Genomic DNA, 24,654 nt, shown 5'->3' with positions numbered 1-24,654 from the left:
TCTGTTTCAATCTTTTGGAATAGTTTGTAAAGAATCGGTGTCAATTCCTCTTTGAATGTTTGGTAAAATTCTGCTGTGAATCTGTCTGGTCCTGGGCTTTTCTTTGTTGGGAGTTTTCTGATAACAGCTTCAATCTACTTTATTGTTATTGGTCTGTTCAGATTTTCTACATTTTCATGGCTCAGTTTTGGGAGCTTGTGTGTGTCCAGAAATTTATCCATTTCCTCCAGATTTTCAACCTTGTTGGCGTATAGTTGTTTATAGTAGTCTCGAATGATTCCTTGTATTTCAGATGAATCAGTTGTAATATCGCCTTTTTCATTTCTAATTTTTGTTATTTCAATCTCAAGCTGTACTTAATAAAGGTTTCTGGCCATGATTGTTTAAAAGGTAATATCTATACCAAAGAGTTGAAATCTGAAGTGATACAGACATATGTTGGACTTCTCTGTCCTTTTGTTTCAAAGTAACTTAAGAAAGGCCATAAGCTTCAAGGTTCAAAGTTTCATTTTAACACATCTTAAGAGAACTACACTAATGGTTTTTGTTTAGATATATTTTAAATATATATGCCAGTGTTTTTCAAACACTCGTTTTAGCTTTTGAACTCTTTCTTCAAATGAGAGTTTACACAATAGCCCAATATATAAATAGACAAATGTGAATTAAATAGATGGCACCCTATTTTGTTCAAAAGTGTATTATACCCATTCTGGTACCCCACCCTGGTCAGAAAAGTAGTACCAGAGGAGCTTTTTGGAATCCCTGAGGTACCAGAAACAGTCTGAAATTCACTTTTTAAGGTTCAAAATACCCAGAATGTGATGCATATGATTACCTGCATTGATTGTACCGTTGCTATTTGAAATCATCTTATGATCATGCTTAAGAATGTGGGCACTAGAGTCAAAGCTGCCCAGTTCAAATTCCATCTTGTCCACTTCATGGCTGTATGACTTTGGACAAGTTATATAACATATTTGTCCCTTAGGATACTACTATCTCAAAGGGTTTTTGTTTTGTGGTGACTGAATGAAAAATACTCTTATCACAGAGCCTGATGAATGTTAATTTTTTAAAAATAATTATTTCATATAAGTAATACTTAAAACTTAATCCCATCACCATTCCCCCCTTGGAACACCTTTCTCTTCCTTAAACACACCAGTTCTCTTACCTTAAGGCCTTTGCACTTGTTAGTTTCTTTGCTGAAGACAGCTCTTTTCCCTAACTCTTTGAATGTTTGGCTACTCCCATCCTTAAAGTTCTCACAGATGTTATAAGATAAGACTTCATATATACCTTACTTAAAGCTATCTCTACCCCTTCCTCCTTTCCTTCTTCCCATTTTGCTGTTTTATTTCACTGACCCTTTTCGCGTCTTCCAAAGCTCTTGTTTCAATCTGTAGTTATCTGGTTTGTTTTTATTGTATTTAAGTTCCAGGAAAGCAGAGAAGTTTGCCTGTCTTCTTCAATGCCCTTACTCCTGGTGCCTAACAGAAACTTGGTACATATTAGTTGCTCAAGGAATTAAAAAAAAAAAATTATTATACCTTATAAAAATGAAAACACACCAATGCTAGATGTGGAATAGCCACCTTTAGGGGCACATATAATCCAAATGTCAGACAAGACTTTTTTGGAATCTTTTAAAGATAAGCTGTCAAATTGACTTCTGTTCTCTGTCCATAGGAGACAGCCCTGAGCCCTTACTTGGGAGTCCATGTGTATTAGTTCATTTTTGTTGCTTATGACAAAATACTTGAAACTGGGTGATTTATAAAGAAAATGAAATTTATTGCTTACAGTTTCTGAGGCTGGGAAGTCCAAAGTCCACCTGGTGGTGACAACAGTGACCCAGGGGTCTCACATTGCAAGATGGTGGAAGCAGAGAGAGAGAGAAAGAAAGATTTTCCCCTTCTTTTAAAGCCCTCAGAACTATGCCCCGACCACCATTTTTAATCCATTCACTACTGCATGATTTTGCAATCTAATCACCTCTTCAAGGCTCCACCTTTCAATTACCGTAATAGGACTTCCCACCTTCTTAACAGTCACAGTGGGAGCTAAGTTTCTAATACATAAAACCTGGGGAGCACAATTCAAATTTCAGTGAGTTTTGGGGGACATAATTCAATCCACTACAATATGTATCCTTATTTTTCATAGAAACTTTCGTTAACCTGGTTTCTCAACTCAAGCAAAGTAGAACCCTGGGGTGATTCAAGGCTTTGCATAGTCTTAAGGGAGGGGGAATTGCACTGATTTGTGGTAATACTTGGTACAGTGTTCCTCCCACTCACCCTCCTTTTTGCCCTCCCTCTTTCCTCTCCTACTCTTCTTTACTACTTATGCAAGGGTACTTCAGAAAGTTCATGGAAGGATTCGTATTATCTTTTAATTCCATTTTTCCACAAATTTCCTGAGTACCCTCCTATTTGCTGATCTTTATCACTATCATTGATCAAAATTTTTTCTTCCTTTTCTTAATTTTTTTCCCTTTCTGTTTCTGATTGATTCTTGTGCATTTCTTGGATTTGACTTTCAAAGGCTAAGCTAAACTAAACTCATGTTGTCTTGTGAAAATTAGATTTGTGAACTGAACATTTGTGAGATATGGGACATGCTTGTCTCCTACCCCTCCATATTTAGCCTGCTCTTTGACTGCTGAAAGCTTCCTTTTTCTATTGTTTATTGATTACTTCCCAGACTAGAATCTATTCTGTAATGCCTGGTTTATAAATTGCTGACATATCTACTGTGTTCATCTAAAAGTGTGGTAATCTTGGATCTGTATGAGAATATAATACAGAAGTGCAAAGGGTGAGACAATCATTTTAATGCCAGTGATATGAAAAGGCAGCACCTTTCCCCTCCCTGAAAATGTCAAAGAGCAAGACATAGTTGATTTAATTATATGTGTGCATTTGGTAGATCGTCTTAGAGAGGTTACGTGGCTCAGGGAAAAGAAGACTGAACTGGCTTTTAGGAAATTTGTGTTTTACTTTCAGTGCTATCTCTACCACATGTATTTGGACTAAAAGTTTCTCTTTGACTTCCTTAGCTATAAATTAAGTGAAACTTTTATTTCTGTTTTTCTAGCTCAAATTCTACATATGCCATATATTATGTTAAAACATATGGAACGTATATATTATTATATGAACTGTACATGTTGTATATGAAACATGTTTCAAAAGGTAGTCACAGGGGTCATAGGTGGCTTCACGTTTGTTTTAGCGCTATGCCTAACAATATGCTGTTCTTCCAATTGATTCCTAGACATTTTCCAATTATGTTAATATTTCTGATGCAGTGCCATATTTTTAGTGAGGAAAATGTTAATCAAGTATACAAAACCTTTTGCTGCCTCAAAGACTTATTTTGAAGGTATGAAAGCCTTAAGTTAATTTTAGGGCTGAGACATAATTTTTTTTTTAACCTTTAAGATTGATATATTGTTTTATTCGTCCATTTCTGTTGCTTATAACAAAATACCTGGAACTGGGTAATTTATAAGACACAATATTTTTTGCTTACAATTTCGGAGGCTGGGAAGTCCAAGGTCCAGGGAACACATGTGGTGAGGGTCTTCCTTGGTGGTAGCTTCAGCAACACAAGATATCACATTGCAAGATCGCAAAAGCAGAAGGAGAGACTCTCATGTGCTCTCCTTTTAAAGCCCTCAGAACCCTGCCCATGACCAACTTTCAACCATCAACTTAATCACCTTTTCAGGGCCCCACCTTTCAATTACCATAATAGCATTTCCCACCCTCAACAGTTCCAGTGAGGATTAAGCATCAGTGAGGTTGTGGGGTGGCCATCCAATCTACAGGAGTTGTGGTTTTTTGCTTCAGTACATTATCATGAGATTTCTTTGTTCTTGCTTTGAATGAACATTAGGTATTTTAATATAGTATAAGATGAAATAATAAATGTATCAAATGGTTAGATCTCTAACAAGATCCATGGAAGGAAGATGCAGCTTTAGGACTTTCCCTTCTTGTTCATAAAAACAGTAATAATTTAGAAGTAGGTTGGTACCTAGTATTTGTTTACCTAAGGGAACAATCCAGTATTTGTTGGATAAGCCTTAAACCAGCTTATAAAGTTCTATTTAAGCTGTAATTTTTTGAATACAGTGTTGTGCTAATCATTCTCTACTAGAACCCAAGTAGTAAAATCATTTTTCCATAAGTAGAATTCCAAAATTTAATCTTCTCTCACTGCCTTAGGAGACAGTCTTTTCTCCCTAAATGAAGCATCTAGACTTTCCTTGGCTTTTGAAGGGTTTCTTTCTTGGGATGAAGAAGAATTAACTAGGGGATTTACAAGGGGATTAAAAAACCCAAAATATGAAAAAAAGAGATGTGTGGCTCCTAGCAAGTGCCTTATTCTTATCTTCTTATTTTTTAACTTTTTTCCTGTCAGTTGTAATGCAGTGTGTTTCAATATCCAGTAAGCACTTGTGGTATTTCTACTATACTTTGCAGAAGAAAACAATAATCATGTATTTTAGCCTCTATGTAAAGGTGGGTCTCTAAAACTTTCTTTTAATTTGTAATATGTCTATTTCTCTTACTTTATCAAATTTAAAAATCATTTCATCCCCAGTTTCTCCCTACATATTTAGACAGTTTAGTTGTTACTGAGAAGTAGTAAAATTATTTATATTCCCCTCTCAGAAGTGAATAAAGTCCATATGAAACTTATTTTGTCTGTCTTAACAAGTCAGTCTCCCACACATTATTGGAATTGCAGGGTGGCACTAGAGAGTCAGATTGAGAGAATTTGGGGGAGGCATTTATTTATTTATTTTTGAACTTTTATGAAAATTTCAAATAAACCAGAAGTGGAAAGAAGACCATAATGAATCCCATGTATCTACCACCTGTATTTAATAATTATCAACTTTTTGTCACACCTGCTTCAAATCAAGTCTTTTACTGTAAAGTACTGAATGTTGCTCTGACAATATTAATAAAAGAAAGGATATATAGATGAGATTTGGTAGTGTTCTTAGAATTTTGAGATAAATGTTATTTTACTACTTGTGTTTCTTTTTTACTTCATTTTTATTTTGGCAACTTCTAACCTTTAATACATAATTTCTCAGTCCATTCACCTAGTTTTGCTTGTGGAAAACTGTAATTTGTGTGTCAGAGAGAGTGTCTGTGAAATTTTCCATAATAAGTTTGCATACAAGGAGTCTTCAAAAAGCTCATGGAAAGATTTGTATTATCTTTTACTTTCATTTTTCCACAAACTTTTTGAGTAGCCTCGAAAAATATGTATTATTTTACTCATATATATAATTTATGTAAATTTTATTTTAATTTATATATAGGTATAAACTACATATATATATATGCATTTTCTTTATCATGGGAAATTTCAAACATTAAAAGTAGAGCTGATATGATGAACCTCCATGTATATGTCACTCAGCTCCAATGATTATTAATTTATAGTCCATCTGTGACACCTTCTCCTGGATGTGTAAATGTTTTTTAAAATATGTGAATTTTTTTTTTTTTTTTTTTTTTTTTCCGTGTCCGGCAACGGATCGCAACCCTCAGTGTTGCCCCCGTACCGGACCAGGGACCGGCAACGGGATTGCAAACCTCGGTGTTGCTCCCATGCCTCGCTCAGCCAGTGAGCGGGAGCCGGTCTGTATGTGGGATCCGAACCCTCGGGCGGGAGCGCTGCCGCGCCTCCCAAGCGGCGCACTATCCAGTGCGCCACTGGGCCGGCCCAAAATATGTGAATTTGGTATGCCAGAATTGAAGACTGGTTTGGTGCACGCAATTGCTTGAGTTTAATGAAGAAGAAAATAGAAGACAAAAATTTAAGTCAGTATTGATAGACACTATTGTGTAAAAAAAGAGTAATTAAACAGTCATTATTTGAACCTCATGAATGAAGTGCCAGGAACTACGAGATACCTCTAAGATACAAAAATCACTATGGTTAAGATATTCCATTGTGAGATGAGCTAGAGTAGAGTTTCCAGGATTGATGCTTTGAAAGCACAAATTAAAGTGGACTGGGGAAGATAGAATATTAGAGAGGTTTCTTCAGCAGTGATTAGGAACTTGAAATAATTGCATGAAGAAGGAAAAATAAAATGCTATGATAAGTTTCTATGTAGATAAAACAGAGAGCTAAGAAAGACCATGTGAAAATTGTTTTAAAAGAGGGTATGATTGGGGTTTTTATCAAGATGGGGGAATAGACAGTGCCCAGCATAACCCTCTCCAACAATAAACCAATTTATTACTGTTACAAAGCAATGACTGCTAAGCTGGGGCGACTAGAGCTTAGAGGAAGAGGAGGAGAGACCTATGGAGTTCATGAAGGCAGGAAAAGCCACGATGAGAGAAAGAAGGGACTGCTCCATCCGTCTCAAGCCCCGGCCACCTCAAGGCTGGCCCTGGTAAGCACACAGAGCAATAGCTGGCAAAAGCTGCTGCCATACCCTTCATATGAAGTTGCTTGGAGGCTGCAGGGGAGAAGAGGGCCTTGGTGGCCCCCAGGCCAGCAAGACTGCTAACGGTGTTCTTGTTGGACCCACGTAGGAGTGAGGGGCCACAGAAGACTGAAAAAAAGAGCCACTCAGAGGCCGGTGAATGATGGACCGGCACATAGCCTGCCTCATTGGAAATGTTTGGAATGCAGGGCGTGGGAAAGACGGGCCCACCAGGGGATCATTGGGGCACAGCACGGACAGTTGATCTGCCCTCCAATCAGGACAGGCCCACTCAGTGGAGACTGGTCAGGAATATAGAACTGCAGGGGATGCAATTTACCAAAAAGACTCAAGCCTACACCAGAGTTTCCATACAACCCAGGTGTACCAGACCTCACAAGACCCAGAAGTGCTTACAAGGTCAACGATTAAAACCTGAGCTGCACAAATAGCCTTCCCTAGCGAATCAGCAGCAAAGTAGCAATTTAGCTCAACCACAGGGCTGAAGTGCTGGTCTCCACAGGAAGTTCCCCCATTTTAGATGTAAGAAAAGGACAATGAATTAGTTCCAGTGCAGAGTTTACATGGAGGGAATAGAGAATAATCAAACATAGAAGTGAAAGAAAACACAAAACACCCACAGATCAGAGACAAAGTTCTGGTATTAACCAGTAAAGGTCTAACACCACAAAGAACACCTGCAAAACCTAGAAGGACCAGAAGACCCCAGGCTCCCAAGCTGGGGTGGGGGAGGGTCAAGGGCCTCAGCCATCCCCCACCAGCGTCAGTATCCAGCCCTGCCACTAGTGAGTCTCTGCCAGAAGGCCCCTGGGCTCCCCTCCTGGAATGAGGGGGGTGCCACAGGCCTTGACCACACCCCCTACCCTCCTTCCTCCTCCTCCCACCCTGTCCTCTTCTCCTTTCCCCCCTCCCCTTCACCCCCACTGCTCTGCAACAAAATCTTAGAATATAAAAACAGGGCCGGCCCGGTGGCGCACTGGATAGTGCGCCGCTTGGGAAGCGCGGCGGCGCTCCCGCCCGAGGGTTCGGATCCCACATACAGACCGGTTCCCGCTCACTGGCTGAGCGAGGCGCGGGAGCAACACCGAGGGTTGTGATCCCGTTGCCGGTCCCCGGTCCGGTACGGGGGCAACACTGAGGGTTGCGATCCGTTGCCGGACACAGAAAAAGACAAAAGACAAAAAAAAAGAATATAAAAATAATAATAAATAAATTTTTAGAAAAACAAGGTATGATTGATAAATACATTCCATTTTTAGTTAATTAATGTAATAGAAAAGTATAGTTGTGTGACCAATCCTAATGCCTTTTATATTTGCCCTGGATTGGGTTTTTAGTGCTCCATCTGAGGTATCTTTGGAATTTGCTTAAAAGAAAATCAGAATACGCTTTGTATAGTAACAACTAAATCTGTAACATAAATACATGATATGTTATAAATTTAAATTTGGGTGCTTCCAGTTTAATTTTTAAATATGAGGAAAACAAGCAGTTATTAGATGTGGCCACTCAATTTTCTGTTAGAACTCAAATAAACTTCTGCATCATTTAATTGAAGAATATTATTTTACAAGGAGAACTTTTTAAAAAATGAGTACTGTTTGACATTTATCTCTGTGAGTCAAAATTCTTAGAATTTTTGGAACCAAAACAAAATACAGAAATAGATGACATGGCTGACATCATTACAACCATGATCCACAACCTCAAGTTTAAGATTTTTGCATTCATCGAAACAATCTAATTGTTCTTATTGATTGACTTTAGTAAATGTTGTAAGTTTGGACTTAAATTTCTATTTTTGAGTTGGTGGAGGTGTTATTGGCAAAAAAGGTTTCTATTCCTTTAAAAAGTTTGAAATCTAGTAGCTAATTCCATTTTGGAATTCATATTGTATATCTTTATTAACTATTTCAATTTGTTTACTTTGAATGAAACTAATATTTATATTTTCTACTACTTGAAAAATTGGGAGTTATAAGGGAAGATAATGGGATAGAAAGAGATGGGGACAAAATATTGCATCTTATATATAGGGCTTTAAAAACCTGAAGTAGTCTTTGAGAAACCTCCTTTTTTAACACGCAAATGTTTATTGATTTTAAGATTTAAAATCTGAAGGAATCTAGAGATAGATTATTAGGATTAATAAGCATTTGCAAAGTTTCTGGTTCAGAATTAATGAAAAATAGCAGATTCCTGTCGACATGTCAAACAGATTTTTACAAAGTAAATGAAGATAGCATTAAAGATGGGAATAAATCTAACCCAAAATGTTCAAGACCTCTAACGCAAAATACACACTTTCTGGAGAGACATTAAAGAAGACCTAAATAATATGAAGGAGATAAAGTGTATTCATGGATTGGATATATCCACATTGGAAAGGTGTTTATTCTCCCCAAATTGATTTGTAGAGTCAATAGAATTTCAATTAAAACCCTACCAGGTTTTTTGGGTGGAATTGACAAATTTATTTTTAAATTTATATGGAAATGCAAAAGGACAAAATAAAAAGCATAGTTAAAAAATGTTCTACCAGCTATCAATATTTAATTTAAAGCTGTGGTAATAAAGATAGCATAGTATTGGTGCAAGAATAGATGTAAATACCAGTTAGAATGCAGAATCCAGAAACAAATCCAAACATTAATGAGCCTTTACCACATGATAGAGGCGGGACTACAAAGCAATGGAGAAAATTATGAGGAAAAATATTAAAATTGAACCCATTTCTCACCCAATCAATTCCAAGTGTATTGAAGACCTAACTAGGAAAGCTTAAATTGTAAATTGTCATGAAGAAGAAAATTAAAGACTATCCTTATGACCTTGGGGTAGGGAAGGACTTTTTTGGCCAGGAAAATAGCACTAACCTTATGGCAGAAAGTGATAAATTAGGTTTATGTCAAGAATTTCAATTTTAAAAATACTGTAAAAAGTGAAAAGCCACAGAATGAGAGGTTACAACTTATACAACTGACAAAAGAATAGTACCCAAGAGATAAAAAAAGTTATTCAAATCAACTAGAAAAAAAATGTGCAAAGGACTTCAACATATCCACTTTTCCCAAGAGGAAATTTTAATGGCCAATAATATATGAAAAGTGTTTAACCTCAGGGTGCATTGTGGAAATGCAAATTAAAATTACAATGGAATGTCAACGCACAATCACAGTTGTTGGCAAAAATTAAGAAGTTTGATAAGTGTTGGTGAGGTTAATAAGCAACAAGAACTCTTGGATGGGTTGTTCACTTTAGTATGTATGTATGTATGTATTTATCTCTGAAGTCAGGTAATTTAGCTATCACTAAGGACAGCTGATTAGTTGAGTAGTATGTATGCAGGAGGGAATGAGTTGGGGCTACTGAGTTATAGGATCAAAAAGAAAATAGTGATTAATATTACATTGAAAAGGCCAAGTGAAATAAGTGTGCTGCCATTTACAGTCATGTTACTTCATTTCCAGGAGATAAGACAGGAAAGCCAGGAGACCATTCAGAATATTTATAGAAGTGACTTGGAAAGTAGGCCACAAAATAGGGTAGAAAAACTAATGGCAATTCAAGTAGGAAGAAGTTAACTGAAAATCAAGGAGAATGGGTATGTAGGAATCAATAAGGGAGGTGTGAAAGCCTTTAAAAATGTATACCAGGAGTGACTTGATCCTGGGGATAAAATAGGACTGAACACATTGTAGTTGCATTTTTATTTAGTTTTTAGATACCATGTTAGATTTTCAATAGAATTCTTAATGGGTTGGTTTGCTTAGATCTCAGGAAGTTCAGTTAAATTGGTCTTTAACTTTGGAGAGACCATTTCAAATTGGTGTTAGGTAGCTATCTCATCTCCATTTATAAACATATTTATGAAATCATTTATTCATTTAACAAATATTTGAGGGCTACTATGTACCAGGTACTATGCTAGGTGTTAGAGATACCATAATTTCTTCATGGGAGTATTTACCTAGTGGTGTATAAATCAAGTAAACTAATGTGAAATTGCATCTGTGGCAAGTGGTAGGAAGAAAAGTACACTGAATCTTTTTTGTCAGGTACAACATCCCATAGAAATGTGAAGTTTGAAGGTTGAGTTAAATAGGCTAAGAAGGTAGGCAACAGTGTTCCTGGCAGAGGGTATTAGCAGTCTAAAGATCCTGAGGCAGGAGGGAATGAGGGAAGTCTAGAGGACTGAAAGATGGTATATGGAAAGTAGGGAGGTAGTATGGTGGTGTGAGACAAGACTACAGAGTTACATAAGAGGTAGACCATGTTTGATTTTGACCATTATGTTAAGAAGTGGAAGTTTCTCCCCTTTAATTTTAAGAGGTGAAGGCTTTGAATAGTTAAGCAGAGAGTTGCGGTATGATCACATTTGCATTTTGAAAAGACCGTTCTTCTTGTGACATGGTACACAGGTTGGGGAATTACTCGGACAGAATGGATGTGAGGAGATGAGTTAGAGGCTATTTAAGTGGTCTAGTTAAAAGATAATAATAGCTCGGATTAGAGTGCTAGTAGCAGAGTAGGAAAATACTGGACAGATTTCAGAGAGATTTAGGAGGTAAAGTGACAACCTTGTTAGGATTTGTGTATAGGATGTGAAAGAGAAGAAACTGATGGGTGACACCTCACTTTCTGGCTCCTTCATCTTAGGTGGTAGGTAGAGAATTCTGAAACACAGTATTTGTTTTGGATGTGAATATGAAGGTGGAATCACTGGTTCCCTGGTTTTTAAAACATTATTAATAATTCCTTGGAGTCAGTTTTTTGGAATGAAAAATTAGGTTGAAACTTTAAAATCTTGATTCTTGCTAACATACTAGGACTCTCCCATTAAAATAGTCATGCATCACTTAACAATGGGGATATGGTCTAAGAAATGTATTCAGAGAATTTGTCATTCTGCAAACATCAATAGGGTGTACTTATTATACAAACCTAGATGGTATAGCTTACTACACACCTAGGCTATTATGTTAAGAGCCTATTACTATTCTAAACACCATTGTATATGCAGTCTGTCATTGACCAAAATGTTGTCATGCAGTGCATAACTGTATGACTATTGTCACAAGTTTTGGGGATATTACTCTTTCCATTGTGTGTTTACTTCCTTATGGTGAATCTCTTTCTAGTGTTTAATTGTTTATGAGCTAATCTGGGTCCCCCCAAAGCTGTTTTTGGTTTTTGCTTCCACTACTAGTCCAGATGTTTGGGTCTTGCTTTCAATGTTAATTTCTTGTTTTGGGGATTCCCTGTAGATTATCATTTTTTTGTTTTAATTTTTATTTTATTATTCATTTTTGTGGGGTACAATGTATTGTTTCAGTACATGCATATACTGCACAGTGAATCACATAGGGTTGATAGCATAGTTTTGTACTCATTAGTTCACAATTTAGCTTTTCTATGGAAGTCTTTTTTTCCCTTGGAAAGAGAAAAACTTTGCCACTTCCATGGTGTTAGATAGATTGTTTTCCATCTCCTTTTAATAAGCAGCCTTTCCATGGTCCTGGCCTTTGGAAGTACTTTGTTTCTGGCATTTGGGGATTTTCCTTTTAAATTCAGCTCAGGTAAATAAATACTTCTGGGTGGGGTGGGTAGCATTTCTAGCATTAGCTTAGTCTTCCATGTTGCTGGCAAAGTTGTAAAATTTAAAATTCTTATTTTTAAAATCCTTTTCCCTCAGAAATTTGGATATGTTACTCCATTGCTAGCTCAGTGGTTCCACTGAGAAATATGGTATTAATCTGATTTTATTCCTTTGTAGAAAATCTCTTTATTTTCTCTGAATGAATGATTTTAAGTTGTAATTTATCCTTAGCATTTTGAAATTTATTGGGATGTGTAGTATGAGGGTTTTTCCCCCCTCAATCCTTTGGCACATAGTGATTCTTTTTAAAAGAGGAATGTGGGAACTCCTGGATTTCTCTTTAGATTTCTTAATTTTTTTTTTTCCTTTTTGTCTTTTTTTACTGACCGGTAATGCGATCGCAACCCTCGGTGTCGCGCCCGTACCGGGGACCGGCAACGGGATCACAACCCTCGGTGTCGCGCCCGCATCGCGCTCAGCCAGTGAGCGGGAACCGGTCTCCACATGGGATCCGAACCCTTGGCGGGAGCGCCGCCACACTCCCAAGCAGCGCACTCTCCAGTGCACCACCGGGCCGGCCCAGATTTCTTAATTTTTTCATAATACTTTCTATCTTGTTCTAATTTGCTCTTCATTTTTGTTCTTTACGCTGTTTAGCCTATCTTTTATTTTGCTTATCTAGACAATCATAATTTTGCCATTCAAAATATTAGTGGATCCTTTATCATGAGTCTTTCATTAATTATAGCAGTAGTAGCAGCCTCAGTGACACTATATTGTTTATTCATCATAGCTGTCTTATGATTTAGTGGGTACTATTGTAATCCCTGTTTTACAGATGAAACTAGAGCACAGAGAATGTAAGTGACTTGCCCAGCCAAGATCACCTAGTTAGAACTAAGATTCAAACTCAGGCAATATGACTCTAGAACCTATACACCTTAACCTCTAGGCTACATTCCTTTCGGGCTTCTCTGGCTTGTATTAGCCCCCTGAAGATATTAATTTTTGCTTCTGTTTCTTATGGTATTAATTTTTCTATTTGTTGATTTTGATGCTTAGCTTTCTTGGTGCTTGCTTTTTCTCAAATGTTTGATTTTTGGATGTGCACTTGTTTTAATATTTGATAAAATCTGTCTAAAAATGCTGCAAAGCTTGCTTCTAGTGATTATTGTGGGAATGGTCATGACTTGCTGCTGGAAAGAATGTATCAAACTGTTTTTGTGTATGAGGATTTTCCTGTTCATCTTCTGTGTGTCCAGCATTGTTCTGCTTCTTGACTCACTTATCTACTTGAAGTGTTCCTACCTCAGGCAGATACCTTTGACATTCTCTTCCCTGCTTGGCGTAATAGGGGAAGGGGATCCATCTGCCTAGTTGCTCCTAATGCCATTGCCCTGAAGATTGCTCCAGGGTTCTCTCCTGCCCCCACAGCTGCTTTATACTAAATTTGGAATATCTCTGGAATTGTCCTCTCTTGTTTGCAGTTTTCTTCTGCTTGTGCTTTGGGCTTTGGTTTCTTCACTTTCATGTCTTCTTGTTAGTCTCTTGTTTTTCAGAGATTAATTACACTTTCTTTAAGCTCTTTCTCATTTTACAGTGCTGTTATGGTTTATTCTCTTATTTTTTTAGTGCTATTATAGTTTTTCTTTCTTCCTATAATTTTTAGGTTTGCAGGGTTTGGGGTAATTATGTTGCCTGTGCTAATTCTTCCATTTTGATTTTATCTTCTGTCAGTGGTTCTTAATCTTTTGAGTATCATGGACTACTTTGCCCATATGGTGAATTCTGTGGATGCTTACCACCTTTTTCTTCCAAATTTATACCCCTTTACCAACTGGACCCCAAGCAGTGGCCAAATGTTAATCTGAACATTACTAGTTTTATAGGTGTGATTTTGGGGAGAAGGAAGGGGAGTTTGTTTTTAGTTATATTAAGGTATAAACATACTCCTTTGATATTTTCAGATTATTTTATCTGTTATTCAACTTTGAGAAAAATTGTTATGAAAGATATATTTATGTAGCCAAGAGTTTAATATAAAGAAAAAGCTATTTCTTTCTGGTAAGCAGTTTTATAATATTTCTTTTTTTCCCCTTTTCTCTAGGTTTAACTATAGATCAACACATCATCTTGCATCTCATGGGTTCTATGAATTTTTAAATTGGTTTGATGAAAGAGCATGGTATCCACTAGGAAGAATAGTAGGTGGTACTGTAAGTATATTGGCAGTTATTTATGTTAATTAAAAAATTTTACTGTTATTTGAGCAAATCATTAATTGCTAAGGTGTTGGGGATTATTGAAAGCTTTGTATAGTTAACTAATCCATTTTTCTGTGGCTAATTATCCAATGTTTAATTTATCTAGACTCTTTTCTTTACACTGCCCCTCCTTTTCAATTTAACCACTATTTCTGACAAGTGGTAGTTTTGGTGGGGGAATCTAACGTCATAGTATATCTCAAGTTAAGGTCATTTGTGTGTTTTGCTTCATTGTAAAGCAACTTGGTTGAAAAAAACTTTTTAGGAAGAATAGAAATCTAGAATAATCAGATAATTATAATTTTTCAGGCTTCACATCTCCCCTAAATTATTCCAGTTAATTGAATATTGATTATAGTTCATGGAGAATTCTGATGTTCAGAAAGATGACACAAGGGAAATATGTTTAGGATTTGGAATGTAAGGAGAAATTTGAAGAGAAGGTGAGAAATAAGGCAGCTATTGGGGAAATATGTATGTTTGATGTTTTTTTTTCTTGATCGATTTTGCCAAAAGTTTATTTATTTTATTAAGTTTTTTTTAACCCAAATAAACTTCTGACTAGATTTTCTCTGTTTTTCTGTTAATTTCAATTTATTTCCTTCCTTTCACTTTCTTGAATTTATTTTGATGTTCTTTTTCTGACTTTAGTAATTTTCAACCTTTATTTATTATTAATGGATGCATTTTAAAGCTATAAATACCACACTAATCATAGTATTAGCTGCATTCCATAAGTTTTGATGTGCAGCATTTTCATTATTCCATTCAAAATGTATTTTAATTTCCATTATAACTTCCTCTGATTCATGAGTTATTTAGAATTGTATTTAACTTCTAAACATAAAGAAATTTCTTAGTTATCTTTTTTGCTTTATACTTTAAATATATTATAGTTAGAGAACAAATTCTATGTAATTTCAAGCCTTTGAAATTTATTGAGACTTGATTTGGTGGTCTAAATAAGATATATCCAAATTTTATAAATCTTTTCTCTGTGTTTTGAAAGAATACATTCTCCGTGGTAGTAAGATGTGCTTCTAGTTTGAGGCATCTTATCCTTAATGTAAAAAGAGATAAAGATATAAGAGGGTAGTCATGATAGTCTCCAGTGTAAATTAGAGAGGTATTAAATGGTAGATGACTATTATCTGCAGTTCTTGTGGTACTAATTTTATCATATATGCAGGGTCTTCAAATAGTTCATGGAAGGATTAGTATTATCTTTTAATTCCATTTTTCCACGGACTTTTTGAAGTACTCTTGTTGTGTTAATATTTGATGAAATACTTCGTTTCTTGGTTTGTTTATAACTTTATATGTTGAATTCATCCTCAGTGGAGGTCTGTTTTTTCTGAGACACCTAGGGTCCTGGGATTTGGGACTGTCCCTGTAGTAATCTTTCTCATTTGCCTTTGCTGGAGCCTTTAGAGATTTCACTGCTTTTAGGACGGTTTTTATATGTTATTTTTCATCTTGAGGTATCTTATACTTAATGTTATTATGAATGTGGAACCCACATGCACACATCTAAATATATTTCTTATTTCTCCTTAAGGACTCAAAGCTTTGGAAGGAAGGCAGAGTTCCTTAGTGCCTCTCTCAGTGGATGAGTAGAATTTGTCTATTCTAGTTTCATAAACAGGCCCTAACTTTGTGCTGGAAATTAGGTCTTTTCTCTGATCCCTGTGTTGGGTGAAACCCTCCCATTTCCAGACCTTAAGGCCTATCTCAGGACTGGTTTGTTTGTTTTTCTTCTCTCTTGTGGGTTCTCACGACATTAATATCTACTTTGAATTTCCTCTTCATTTTTGGCATTGGAAAATTCCCAGTCTTTTGAGCTTGAATATGCCTTTTTTGTTGGTGGTGGTTTGTTGTTTGTTTGTTTGTTTTTGGTCCTTTCATCCAGTACTTATGTGTATTTTGGCTATTTTTTGTGCCAGTTCAGACTTAAGAGGTATTTTCAAGTACACTTCTATTTCTCTTTCAGTATTGCTGACAAAATCATACACTGGGACCTAGTATTGAATGTGAAATGAAACAAAATTTTTATTTTTTAAGAATGATGATGAATTGCCGCTTTTTTTTCCTTTTCTCCCTCTATCTTTTCCTCCTTCCATGCATTCAGTAGGTTTGAACATCCACTTTGTGCCAGTTATTGTTCTGGATGCTGGGGGAAAATTTCCTTCTATTCTGGAGTTTATATTCTTGTGAGAGTGGACAGTTAATAGACAGTAAATAAGTAAAATAAATAATATGTTAAATGGTGATAGGTGCTATGGAGAAAAAGCAAAGGAGTGTTAAAGACCATCGGGGGTTGGGGGGGGTTGCAGTTTTAAATAGTAGAGCCAAGAAGGGAAATTTTTAACATTACCTTTGTAGTTTCAGTTATGGAGGATAAAAAGAATCTTTTAGGTTTTAGCTAAGGATGCAGATGTAAATGCACGTTTTAATTGCTGAGAAATAGCTCAAACATGATGTCCTGTTTACTGTTCTTTGAATCCTCTTAATGTTTGATGTTCCTCCTTTATAGAGAGGGTGAATATAACTGTTAACTGGCCTCTTCTAGTTTATTATTTCCCTTCCATCCCTATAAGTACTATAAGTGGTACTGTAAGTGGTGTAAAAACCTTTTGGAAGTCCCAAAACATCATCCTTGAATTCACCAACTGACTGGTTCTTCTTTTCCTAGCTATAGTTGTTTACTTTTCAATCTCAAGCTTGAAAGGAGGGAAGACTTATTTATAAATATCACTTAAATAATTTTGCCTATAACTTCTTTGTCTTCCCTCCCTTTTCTCATTCCCTTATATACACACAAGTAGGGGCAAAATTAGAGTGTGTTAAAACCATAAACTTGAGGGTAAGTTAGACTAGGACTCTGTTTTGGAGTGGAAAAAAGTTAGTGGGATCAGTAAGCAAGTGTATTAGTAGCTTTCTGTTGCTTATAACAAAATACATTGAACTGGGTAACTCGTAAGAAAACAAAATTCATTGCTTACTGTTTCAGAGACTTGGGAAGTCCAAAGTCCAGGGAACACATCTGGTGAAGACCTTGGTGGTGGCGACAGTGACCTAGGTGTCTCACATGGCAGAAAATGGTGGAGCAGGGCCGGCCTGGTGACGCACTGCTACAGTGCGCCGCTTGGGAGCGCGGTGGCGCTCCCGCCGAGGGTTCGGATCCCACATACAGATTGGTTCCCGCTCACTGGCTGAGCGAGGTGCGGGCGCAGCACCGAGGGTTGCAATCCATTGCCAGACACGAAAAAAGACAAAAAGGAAAAAAAAAATGGTGGAGCAGAGAGAGACTAACGTCTCATGTTCTCTTCTTTTAAAGCCCTCAGGACCATGCCCTTGACTGCCATTATTAATCCATTCACTAGGGCATGGTCCTACAATCTAATTACCTCTCCAAGGCCCCACCTTTCAATTACCATAATAGGATTTCCTACCCTCAACAGTTACAGTGGGAGTTAAGCTTCTAATATATGAACTTTGGGGACACAGTTCAATCAACCTACAGCAGCAAATTACCTACAGTTTAACATTGTTAAACGTTTTCAACTTTAATCATTTTTGTTTTATATTCTGTCTGATCTTTTATTTAAATATGTTCCTCCATATATGAGCTTGTTCTTTGTATCCAATCCAAAAGAAAGATTTTTTTTTTTTTTTTTTTTTTTTTTGTAGTTTGAGATCTTGTTCTCAAATTTTCTATAAAGAATACTATGGTGCTTCAAAAAAATTCCTTGAAAAAAAGAATTGAAAGATAATACAAATCTTGATGTACCCTTGTGTGCGGTAATCAAGAAGAGAACTTATGTTAGTATTTTCAGATACCTCTTTATATTTATTTAAATTTTCTGTTTTTTTTTTTTCTTCCTAGGTTTATCCAGGGTTGATGATAACAGCTGGCCTTATCCATTGGATTTTGAATACATTGAACATAACAGTTCACATAAGAGATGTATGTGTGTTCCTTGCACCTACTTTTAGCGGCCTTACATCTATATCTACTTTTCTGCTTACCAGAGAACTTTGGAACCAAGGAGCAGGACTTTTAGCTGCTTGTTTTATTGCTATTGTACCAGGTTACATATCTCGGTCAGTAGCTGGATCCTTTGATAATGAAGGCATTGCTATTTTTGCACTTCAGTTCACATACTACTTGTGGGTAAGTAACACTTAATGTTTTGCTACCATTAATACCCGTGACCTTTCTGCTGAAATAGTTTAGGTTGTACACATTTGTCTTTTACCAATTAAAGATGCGTATAGGGATCTCTTTCATTCATAATACATTTAATAATGGATAACATTTTAAAATATTTAGGCACTGTTTTTTCCCTTTAGTTATATACAACTAGATTAATGTATGCAGTATATGTACAATTTAATTTTCACAACAGTGTTGTTACATTTGAGTGATAGGTGATGACAATATCCTTTCTTTAAAAGTCATAATTCCAAAAAAGGAGCTATCAAAAACAATCTATTGACTTTTTGTTGTTATTTCTTTTTCGTTTGGGGGGACAGGCAAGAAATAGTTACCTAGGAAAGTTGAAACATGGTTTGATGGCTTGGAATTTTAAATTTTGTTTCCATAACTAGACTACTAGCATTATTTACTTTGCTGTTGCCAAGTTATTTAAACTTAATTTTTTCTTCTTTTTTCTACATGGACTATGGTGCTACTTAGCATTGGGTTCAATGTAAAGATTGCTATTATTTTAGCTTTAGCTTATGCTCATACTTTTTCAGTGATAGAAATTGCCAACATTTTTATATCAATTTTTTTTTATATATTTAAGTATATTTTTAGGGAACTAGGTGAATGGCAGCATGATTTTTCTCTTTAGTAATTATCTTACATCATTTAAAACTACTTGACTGGTGAAGATTGTGCTTTGGCCCGGAATTCCAGAGGAGAATATTGGAGTGTGATCAAAGTATACAGTGTCTTGATCTCGATTTTAAAAGATAAGAAAGAAAAGCACCCATGGAGATGAAGATGATGGCAAGAAATAGGATGTTACCAGTGCTGCTGTATTCATCAAAAGATGTTGTTTAGAACTCTTTTTGTTTATTGTGTACAGCTAAGGGAATAAAAGCTTAAAATTTGGAACTTCTGTTTCATGACTTTTAATAAACAGTATATTTTTTAATTATAAAAATAATACATATAAATGTGGATGGATCTGGTTAATAAAATGCCAAGTGGAAAAGTAAGTTGCAGTAGAATATATACAGTATGGTAAATCATTTATGTAAATTTTAAATAGTACAAACCACACTATGTCTGTTTATACTTTTTATAATGAAAGTATAAAAATGTGGTATATATTCTTCATACATGTGGTTTTTATTGAGGATGAGTGGGTGATATTAAGGAAGCAGTATTAAGGGAGCTTCAACTATGTCAGCTAAAAAATTTTTTTAAATAAAATCATCTAAAGCAAATATGGAATTATATTTGAATTTGAATTCTGGATAGCTAGGTTCATAACTATTTTAATATTGTCTATTCTTCTATATATCTAAAATATTTTGTAATAAGTTTAAAACATAAATATCCTAGGTCTAAATCTATTACTGCAGCTGGAAGCATTTTAACTGACATACCTTCTCTCTTTCAACAGTTCTACTCCTAAATAGCAGGCTTCTTGATATAACAAAGTGTGGTAGGCTGGATGCAAAGATAACTGCCAAAATTTCCTATGTTCAAGCTGTTCCTTCCATTAAAAGTCTATTTTTCCTTTCCATGAATCTAGTCCTTCTGTCTGTGGAATACAGAAGAAGGACATAATGCCAGTTCCAGATGTAGGCTTTAAGAGAACTAGCATCTTCCCTTCCTCCTTCACCTCTCAGAAGCCAGTCACCATGTAAGAAAGCTTGGGCTAAACTCCTGAAAAATGAGAGACTACATGGACAGAGGCCTTATGGAGGAGAATCAAGTAGCTCCAGCCAACAGGAAGCACCAAGACCCCAGCAATAGGAGTGAAGCCATCTTGGGCCTTTCAGCCCCAGTTAAACCACAATAGCTGACACCCCATAACGCAGAGACCAGCCATCTCTGCTAAGCCCTGCCTGAATTCCTGTCCACATCTACTGTATGTGGCCACTACATCTTGGAGTGGTTCATTATTCAGCAATAGATAACTGAAACACAAGATAATTTTATTTGTTCTCTTGCTTTGTAAAATGCTGTAGTCATTTCATGATGATTAAGAATTATTTAGTTGGTTACTAATACCTCTGAATGCTAATAAACATTTTTTTCCAAATGTGAAAATAAATAAATAAATAAATAAAAATGACTACTTACAGGAAATGTAGACATCAGAAAAATATAAAGAATAAAATCACCCAGAGATAACTACCATTTGCATTTGGGCATGTTTCTTAATTTTCTTTTGCTTTTAAGAAACACAAAAATAGCATTGTATTCTGTATTATAGTTATGTATTCTTTATTTTCTTTTAGTACATTATCAGTCTGAACCATTGAGGTAGTATCCTAACTGGCATCTTAACTACCTTTCAACATTTTTTAACTTAATTTTTTAAAAAAAATCATATAACATTCAGTATCTGAGCCATTTTCAAGTGTACAATCAGTGCTTTTTAGTATATTCACAGTGTAGTGAAGCTATCACCATTATCTACTTACAGAATATTTTAGCAATCCCCCCAAAAACCCAGTACCTTCCCCCTCCATCTGTTCTAATTTACTGTCTCTATGGACTTACTTATTCTAGACATTTTGTATAAATAAAATCTTACAGTATGTGACCTTTTATGTCTGGCTTCTTTCACTTAGCATGATCATACATGTATCAGTACATACTTTTTTTTTTCCTCTCTAATTGTTTTATCATGGTAAAATACATATAAAATTTATCATCTTATCTCTTTTTAAGTGTTCAGTCCAGTGGTATTACATACATTCAGAATGTTTTGCAACCATCATTACTGTCCATCCACAGAATTCTTTTCACCTTGTGTAATAAATTAACCCCTTCTCTCAGCCCCTGGCAACCACCATTCTACTTTCTGTCTCTTTGATTTTGACTACTCTAAACTAAGTACCTTATTTAAGTGGAATCATAGAGCATTTTGTGACTGGCTTATTGCATGTAGCATAATGTCCTCAGAGTTCATCCATGTTATAGCATATGTCAGAATTTCATTCTTTTTTAAGGTGGAATAATATTCCATTGTATGAATATACCACACTGTGCTTATCAATTCATCCATTGAGGAGCAATTGGGTTGCTTCTACGTTTTAGCTATTGTGAATAATGCTGCTCTGAACTTAGTGTTCTCTTCAAGACCTGGCTTACAATTCTTTTGGATATGTACCCAGAAGTAGAATTGCTGTGGTAATTGTACTTTTAATTTTTTAAGGAACCACCATACTATTTTTCATAGTGGCTATACCATTTTACGTTCCCACCAGCAGTGCACAAGGGTTCCATTATTCTACGTTTTTGTGAACACTTAACTATTTTCTGTTTTTTGATAATAGTCATCCTAATGGGTATGAGGTGGTAATTTTGATTTGAATTTCCTTAATGATTAGTGATGAACACAGTTTTCTGTGCTTTAATCCATTATTAGGTATATGATTTGCACATATTTTCTCCCATTCTCTGGGTTGCCTTTTCACTCTGTAGATAATGTCTTTTGATGCACAAAATTTTTTAGTTTTTATGATGTTCAATTTGTCTATTATTTCTTTCATTACCTGTGCCTTTTGTATCATATCCAAGAAATCATTGCCAGATCCAATGTTGTAAAGCATTTACCCTCATTTCTTCTAGGAGTTTTGTAATTTTAAGTCTTACATTTAGGTCTTTGATCCATTTTGACTTAATTTTTATACATGGTGTAAATTTTGTATAAAGGTCCAACTTTATTCTTTAGCATGTGGATTTCCAGTTTTCCTAGCACCATTTGTTGAAAAGATTGTCCTTTCCCCATTGAGTAGTCTTTACTCCCTTCCCAAAATTATTTTGCCATATATATGAGGGTTTATTTCTGGGCTTCGTATTCTGTTCCTAAGGTCTGTATGTCTGTCTTTGCCAGTACCACACTGTCTTGATTACTGTAGCTTTGTTGTACATTTTGAAATCAGGAAGTGTGAGTCCTCCAGCTTTGTTCTTATTCAAGCTTGTTTTGGGTATTTATTATCCCTTGAAATTCCATATGAATTTTAGGATGGGTTTTTTATTTCTCAAAAAAATCATTAGGATTTTCATTGAATATGTAGATTGCTTTAGGTAGTATTAAAATCTTATGTTAAGGTTTCCATTCTATGGAGATGGGATGTATTTCCATTTACAGCTTAATGTCTTTAAATAATGTTTTGTGGTTTTCATTGTACCAGTTTTTTTTACCTTCTTGGTTAACTTAATTCCTGAATATTTTATTCTGTTTGTTGCTATTGTAAATGGAATTGTTTTCTTAATTTCTTTTTCAAATTGTTCATTGTTTATTGATTGCAACTGATTTTTGTTTGTTGACTTTCTATCCTGCTACTGTGCTGAATTTATTAGTTCTGGGTTTTTTTTGTGGAGTCTTTATGGTTTTCTAGATAAAAGATCATATAATCTGGGAACAGAGATAATTTTACTTTTCCATTTCCAATTGAGGTGTCTTTTATTTATTTTTCTTGACAAATTGCTCTGGCTGGAACTACTAGGACTATGTTGAATAGACTTGGTGAAAGCATCCTTGCCATGTTCCTGATCTTAGAGGAAAGGCTTTCAGTCTTTCACCATTGAATATGATGTTTGCTGTGTGTTTTTTATGTATAGCTTTCATTATGTTGAGGTAGTTTCCTTCTCTTCCTAGTTTGAGTGTTTTTATAATGAAAACCTGCTGAATTTTGTCAAATGTTCTTTTCTACATGAATTGAGATGATCATGTGTTTTTTCTTTTGTCCGTTTGTTAATGTGGTATACTGTGTTGATCAATTTATCTATGTTGAACCATCGTTGCATTCAGGAATAAGCCTCACTTGGTCATGGTTTATAATCCTTTTAATATGCTGCTGAATTCAGTGTGCTACTATATGTTGAGGATTTTTGCATCAGTATTCAAAGGGATATTGGTCTGTACAAGTGTTTTTATCTGTCTTTGGCATCAGGATAATGCTGGCATCACAGAATGAGTTAAAGTGGTATAATGTTATAATTCAACAGAAAGTTTTGTGGAACACAACATGGAACAGGCACTGTTTTATATATTGATTGTACAGGGTTAAATGAAGTTGGTAATCTAGTAAGAGAAGTTATGGATATCATATGGCTTTGAAGGATTATCGAGTGACAGAATGATAAAGTATTCTCACTCAGGAACTAGGAGATTATCTTGTGAGTTTTTCTTTTTTCCTCTTTTTTTAAAGCAAGATATGAAAAATGAATTAGGTTTAAAATGGAAGTAACTTCAGTATTTGAAATTAGATGATGACTTGTATTTGAGTTCTGGCATAAAAAGTTATTTTCTGACTCTTGGCAAGTTGTTTGATACTTCTGAATCTCATTCACTTTCCTCATAAGTAAAATATAGAAAATTTTTTGGCTACAGAGTTATAATAGATAATGGTATTTATTTAAAGTTTGATTATTACCAATTGAAAGTAGAAGTAATAACAGTTCTAACTACTCTGAAAAGTTGCTTGTACTCTAACTGAGGTATGAGGGTGAAAACATTTTGTAATCTCTAAAGGATAAATGTAAATTGTCTACTAATTTCTCATCTGGTGTTTTTATTTTAGAACCAACTGTTTAACCTCTTTTATAAGATATCTTTTTAAAATTTAAAAGATAAAGTACTATGTCACAGAATTACTGTTTTTTGAAACAGTATTGCTGTTAAAAGCTGGTGCTGATAAAGACATTTTTGGATATGCTTTGGATTTGTGTTCTATAGAGATTCTAACTTTTCTTCATTAGGATCTAGTGGTTAAGAGTACAGTCTGCAGCCAAACTGCCACAGCTTGGCTTCCTCTTGGTTTGATTTCCAGCTCTCTCACTGGGAGTTGTTTAAACCGCCACCCCCCGACCCTATGCCTATTTCATCAACTATAAAATGGAAGTAATAATAGTACCTACCTCATGTAGTATAAATAAGTTAATACATGTAAAGGTATAAAATATTGTGGGGATATAGTAAGAAATGAGTACGTGTTTGTTATTCTATTGTTACTGTTCACTAACACCAGAGCACAAGATTTAGAAAAGTACGTAACTAATGCAGATAAAATAGTACTTGGAACAATGTTCGTTATATTGC

At 35.4% G+C, this 24,654-nt stretch overlaps 1 protein-coding gene across 1 annotated transcript in view; it reads left to right on the top strand.

Moving 5' to 3' along the window:
• Nucleotides 1-24,654, top strand: part of STT3B (STT3B, subunit of the oligosaccharyltransferase complex (catalytic)) — a 111,925-nt gene that overhangs the window by 31,172 nt on the left and 56,099 nt on the right. Inside the window, exons 2-3 of the mRNA XM_008573210.1 lie at nt 14,200-14,308; nt 18,243-18,530. Of these exons, the coding sequence (XP_008571432.1) occupies nt 18,258-18,530 (273 nt within the window). The 5' untranslated portion in view covers nt 14,200-14,308; nt 18,243-18,257. The remainder of the gene's footprint in view (nt 1-14,199; nt 14,309-18,242; nt 18,531-24,654) is intronic.

The sequence above is a fragment of the Galeopterus variegatus genome, unplaced genomic scaffold (assembly GCF_000696425.1).
Source record: "Galeopterus variegatus unplaced genomic scaffold, G_variegatus-3.0.2 Scaffold890, whole genome shotgun sequence".
Lineage (NCBI taxonomy): Eukaryota > Metazoa > Chordata > Mammalia > Dermoptera > Cynocephalidae > Galeopterus > Galeopterus variegatus.
Note: the sequence above shows the minus strand (reverse complement) of the source record. Positions and strands in the feature narration are given on the sequence as shown.